General features: G+C 49.7%; 1 protein-coding gene across 2 annotated transcripts in view; it reads left to right on the top strand.

Moving 5' to 3' along the window:
* The first annotated feature begins 261 nt into the window (after positions 1 to 261).
* Positions 262 to 6,082, top strand: part of Slc13a5 (solute carrier family 13 member 5) — a 30,786-nt gene continuing 24,965 nt past the window's right edge. For both annotated transcript variants that reach the window (XM_042680617.1, XM_042680616.1), the window contains exon 1: positions 262 to 363. In XM_042680617.1, the coding sequence (XP_042536551.1) occupies positions 262 to 363 (102 nt within the window). The remainder of the gene's footprint in view (positions 364 to 6,082) is intronic.

The following is a 6,082-nucleotide window of genomic DNA, read 5'->3' as shown; positions in this document are numbered from 1 at the left end:
GGAGTCCCGGGCTGGAGGGACCCAAGGTCCGGGACTGAGGACCAGCACGGGCGGTCACCTCCCCCCCGGCCGGGAGCCAGGCCCCCGCCGACCCCCGAGGGTGGCCCCGCCCCGGGCCGGGAGGGCGCCCCGAGGGGGGGCGGAGCTGTCGCCGCCCTCCCTCCCCCAACCCCGCGGCTCTTTCTTAAGCCCAGAGTCGGCGTCCTTAGCCCTTAGCCGAGGGCCACTCGTCCCTGGCTCTGGTCTCCTCCCCGCGGCGCGATGCCCTCATTGCTGAAGTACGTGTGCAAGCTGAAGACCGTGCTGATCTTGTTCTGCACCCCCATCCTGTTGCTGCCACTCATCTTGGTGGTCCCAGGAAAGGTCAGTCGCGCTCAGGACGGCCGGGTGGAACCCTGGCGCCCCACGACGTCCAGTAACGGGTCCTCAATGTCCAGTAACGGGCGTGGAGCAGGAACGCACGGATGCGCGGTGGGACGGCTCCCGCGGGGGCCCTGAGCACTCCGCGGCTGCGGGCCTGGCTGGGAATCCTGGGGTGCGGGGTGCACTGTCCCGGGGCTCACAGTCTCAGCATGTAAGAACGGTCCTGGCAAGCACGGAGATCTAGACGTGTGCCCCGAGCGTTACCACTCAGACCCCAGGCACAGATCAAGCTCTGACTGGGCCTCTTCCCCAGCCCCGTGCCCGCCTCCCACACCAGGTCAGGGACATGCAGGGAAAGGTGATCACCTGTGGCGATCCTGAGTCTCAGTTTCTCCAGCTAGAATCCTCCTTTCTTTCCAACTCAGAAACGAGCTGAAGCACATAAGAATTCAAACTCAGGATTCTATTCCTGTGTCGGGCTGAAAGGCTGGTATGGCTGGATCTGAGCTGCCGGCTGACGGGAGATGGTACATGTTCCCAGAGCTCACGCCTTGGGTGGCAAGATCCTGGCTTGCCATGCCCTGGCCTCCTGGCTCCTGGGAGGGAGGAGAGAATGAATGGCTTTGGCTGCTGGGCTGGGGCAGACTGGACACTCTGGCCTGGACTGTGCTGTGCTGTATACAGCCAGTTTGGCAAGGCCTGAGCCTTTGAAGTCTTTTGTGGCTGCTGGCTGCTGGCTGCTCCTTGCTCACTCCTGCGTTCAACCTCTTTCACCCTCCGCCCAGACAGGAAACCTCAGATCATACCTCCTTTCCCCAGGCAGGTTTGGGGAACAGAGAAACCCTTGAAGGGGACATTCTGAGAGCAGTCCTGCAAGAGAGGGCTACACTGGCATGCCAGGAAGCCAGCCTTTGAGATGACCAGACTTTACCATTCACACGGTCTCAGGATTCTTGCCAGGACCCAAGCGCTCTAATCTATACATGGGATGATCTGTACATGGGTTGAGACTTGGGGATGGGAGGGGTTCTCTGATGAGCTGAGCTGAGCAGAGTTCCCAGCAGGTCCAGTGGGGGTGCTTCTTCATCACCCTGAGATTTGAATCTGTCCTGTCATTGGGAGGGAGCCAGGTGAGAGCTGTGATTTCAGCTCCCCTGGCAGGGAACAATGTACCTTGTAATCATTAAAGTCATTTGGTTGACCTTTCTGCTCCCAGTGTAACTGAGACCCCTGCTCTTTCCCTGACACACATGTGTATGTGTACACACAAGAACTAGGTTACCAACCCAGATTATTAAGCTTCCCTGGGAATGATGAGGGTCAAGAGAGGGAAGAGAAGATCCAATGAGAGTCTTCCCAGAGACAATGCTCCAGCACTTTCCCCCAGAGTTCAGAGTAGTTAAGGACCCTGGTCCTTAACTTTCTGGGTTTCCCCGTCCCCCTTGTACTTCTGTTTTGGTCAGTACTGATGATCTCCCAGTCTCCTAAATTCCTTGCATGGAGAAGGAAAATCCAGAGGTGTACAGCAGAGTCAGGGAAGTCAACAGGAATGTGGCAGCCAGTTTGTCATTGTCACCAAGGATGGGAGTTTAAGGATACTGCCTACCCTCCATACTGTCCTGGCCATGCCTCTCCAGGCTTTTTTTCTTTTTTTTTTTCCTTTTTTTTTTGTTGGTCATGGGCTTGAACTCTGGGCCTGAGCTCTTCAGTTCAAGGCGAGCACTCTACCAGTTGAGCCACAGAGCCACTTCCAGCTTTCTGGTGGTTTATTGGCGATAAGAGTCTTATGGACTTTCCTGCCCAGGCTGGCTTTGAACCATGGTCCTCAGAATTCAGCCTCCTGAGTAGCTAGGATTACAGGCATGAGCCACCAGTGCCACGCCAGATGTTTTTCTTTACCTCCATCTATCCTACTTGTGATCTGGCCTCATCTCGCTTAACCTTTACTACCCTATCTCTAGTTCTCTCTTTCTCTTAAAATCATTAAAATAGAATAAGTGATAAATTCATTGTGTTATTTATTTTCTTAAATTGTAAACATGTGTGTGTGTATGTGTGTGTGTGTTGTGTGTGTGTGTGTGTGCGTGTGTGTGCCAGTACTGGGGCTTGAACTCAGGGCCTCATGTTCTTGCTCAGCTTCTCCACTCTTTAAGGCTAGTACTCTACCACTTGAGCCACAGCTCCCTTTCTGGATTTTTTTCTGGTTAATTGAAGAGTCTTATGACTTCTCTGCTGGGCTGGTTTTGAACTGTGACCCTCAGATCTTAGCCTCCTGAGTGCCTAGGATGACAGGTTTGAGCCACCAGCAGCAGGCTACTTAATTTTTATTTAAAAGTTGCTGATAGCTGGGTGCCAGTGGCTCACGCCTGTCTCCAATTAGCTGCTCAGAAAATCAGAAGTGGCACCCACGTTGTGGTTCAAGCGGTAGAGCATTAGCCTTGAGCTGAAGAGCTCAGGGACAGCTCCCTGGCCCAGAGTTCAAGCCCCACGACCAGCAACAACAAAAAAAGTTGCTCAAGACTTTGTGAGTTCCTCAAAATCTTCAAATTATAGACTATCACATGAATTAGCTCAGAGCAGAGCTAAGGACGGCAGCAGGAAAGGTAACTTATCAATGATATTATTGCATAGACACAGATTGATTTTCAGTAGTACTATTCAAAAATTCTCTCCAGTGCACTCTTATTCCCTGGAGGGGATCTCCCACTTCCCATCAGCTGATCTCCATGGCGTACCACAGCGACTTTGTGCCAGCAGCCATCCTAGGGGTAGAAGGAAAAGTTTCTCTCTGTCCTCAGAAGGTTTGTAGGTAAGAACTGTTCATAGATGAGGAAGAAGAAAGCTGAACAAGTCTATTATGGGATGGGAACAACCAGATTATAATTATCCAGGAGCACAGCACAAAGCTGAAGCTTCTATGCCGTTTTTCAAAGGAAAGATGTTGAGGAGTGGGGGGGGAATAGCAAAGCCTCTTTTTTATATGCGTGTGTGCCTGTACTGGGGCTTGAACTTGGGGCCTGGGTATTCTCCCACAGCAATTTCCACTCAAAGCTGGTGCTCTACCATTTGAATCACAGCTTCACTTCTAGCTTTTTGCTGAGTATTTGGAAATAAGAGTCTTGTGACTTTTCTGCTGGGTTGGCTTCAAACGACCACCTTCATATCTTAGCTCCCTGAGAGTACCTAGGGTTTCAGACATGAACCATTGGCTGGTGAAGAATGTACATCTTGTCACACTTTTTTTTTTTTTTTGTCAGTCGTGGGGCTTGAACTCTGGGCCTGGGCGCTGTCTCTGAGCTCTTCAGCTCAAGGCTAGTGTTCACTCAAGCCACAGAGCCACTTCTGGTTTTCTGAGTAGTTTATTGGAGATAAGAGTCTTATGGAGTTTCCTCCCTGGGCTGGCTTTGAACTGTGATCCTCAGAGCTCAGCCTCCTGAGTAGCTAGGATTACAGGCGTGAGCCACCAACACCCAGCCCCATGTCGTACTGTCTTATGCGTTCTCTATGGTAGTGATAAACAGGGCCAGGGGATAGTGACCAGGAATGGTTTTCTCAGCACAGTAATCCAAGCTGAACTCAGACAATGCCAGCTGATTTTTCATTTTTATTTTTTGTCAATCGTGGGGCTTGAACTTGGGGCTTGTATATGAGCTCTTTCACTCAAGGCTGGTGCTCTACCACTTTGAGCCTCAGCTTTACTTCCAGGTTTCTGGTGGTTAATTGGAGATTAGAGTCTCACAGAGTTTTCTGCTCACACTGGCTTTGAACTGCAATCAGACCACCAGCACCTGGACAGCTGATTGTTAAGTGCTGGCTGTATGTTGGGACTATGCTGGATGTCGAGGACAGGAGACTCTACAAATGCTATTCGTACCCTCTGGTGGCACACTGGCAGTGGTGGTGGAGGGAGACAGTCCAGGAAACAGTGACAATTCGTTGTGTTCATAGCTAGGGCACTCTGAGGACAGTCACAGACCAGACTGGGAGGAAAGGGAGGAGAGCAAAGAGGACTCTGAGCCAAGGCTTACCTCCCAGGCTAGGTAAGAGGAGACTGTGACAGGGAAGTACTTTGGAGCCACTGGGACCCTGAGTGGGAGTGGGCCAAGAGCACTGGGCTGCAGGGGCCAGCAGGGTCTGGTCTATGGTGCAGGGTCTTGCAATTACTGCAAAGGCAATGAATTTGGTCCTAAAGGCAATGCAGCATCCTTCCTTCCTTTCTTCCTTCCTTCCTTCCTTTCTTCCTTCCTTCCTTCCTTTCCTTTCTTTCCTTCCTTCCTTCCTTTTTTTGTCAGTGGTGGGGCCTGCATTCTGGGCCTGGGCTCAAGGTTAGCACTCTACCACTTGCACCACAGCACCACTTCCGGCTTTTTCTGCTTATGTGGTGCTGAGGAATTGAGCCTAGGGCCTCATACATGCAAGGCAAGCACTCTACTACTGAGCCACCTTCCCAGCCCAATGGCAGGATTCTTAAATTAGGAGTGGTATGATCAGATTTGCAGAATAGAAAGAGAGAAGTTGACTTGGGAGGATGGAAGCAAAAGATCAAATTAGAAGACAGTTACTAGGATTCAGGCAAGAGAAGATACAACGGCCTTGGGGGGTTATCAGCATACAAATTCTCTACAAATGTGAAGGTCTTAATTGGCTTTATTTAATTGTATCATTACAAGAGTTTGAATTCAGGTACTTGGGCTTGGAGTCAGGTCCAGGGTACTGTCCTTTAGCTCAAGGCTAGTGCTCTACCACTTGAGCTACAGCTCTACTTCTAGCCTTTCGCTAGTTAATTGGAGATGAGATGCGCAGGCTGGCTATGAAACACAACCCTCCTGTGTAGCTAGGATTACAGATATGAGCCACCAGAGCCTGGCAAATGGTTCTCTGTCTGCCTGTTTTCTTTCCTTCCTTCCTTCCTTCCTTCCTTCCTTCCTTCCTTCCTTCCTTCCTTCCTTCCTTCCTTCCTTCCTTCCTCCCTCCCTCCCTCCCTCCCTCTCTTCTTCCTTCCTCCCTCCCTTCTTTCCTTCCCTCCTTCCTTCCTTCCTTCCTTCTTTCCCTCCTTCCTTCCTTCCCTCCTTTCTTCTTCTCTCTCTTTCTCTGTCTCTTTCTTCTTTTTTCCTTCCTTCTCTCCTTCCTTCTTTCAAGGTTGGCACTCTACCACTTGAACTCTATTTCTTGGCTTTACTTTTGGCTCTAGATTTCAGCAACATATCCTGCTATTTAGTTTCCATAATTATTTCAATAATCTGAATACAATAAGTTTGTAGACAAAATGGCAGGAAAATAAAATAAAACCAAAAAAACCCCAAAATGAATTGGTCATTTAGAGGAGGCATTCCTTTTAAGGTGGGGACATGGAGCCAGGAAAATGGAAAAATACTGGTTAACTTCAGGGATACTCTTTCATAAGAACTAAAGCAGGAAGATCATCATTGTGATTGGGATTGAAGCTGGTCTGTTTAGACAATGTGATTCTTAATGTTTTTTCCTAATTTCTCCAGAAGGCCAGATAACAACTCACATTGGGTATGGTGACAGGGAACCTTAGCATGACCGACTCTAGTTTGATTCTTGTCTTTTTTGGGGGAGCCTGGTGCAGGTATCTGGTCTAAAATTATGGTCCTCTGAGGCAGGATAGTAAAGGTAAGGTGACAGGGGAGTTAGAAAATATATAAAAAGTTAAATTGGATTGGGAACCTTAGGACCATTAAAATAAGGCTGGAAA

This window comes from Dipodomys spectabilis, unplaced genomic scaffold (assembly GCF_019054845.1).
Source record: "Dipodomys spectabilis isolate Male_0828 unplaced genomic scaffold, ASM1905484v1 ptg000062l, whole genome shotgun sequence".
Lineage (NCBI taxonomy): Eukaryota > Metazoa > Chordata > Mammalia > Rodentia > Heteromyidae > Dipodomys > Dipodomys spectabilis.
This window is presented reverse-complemented; position numbering and strand designations above follow the sequence as displayed.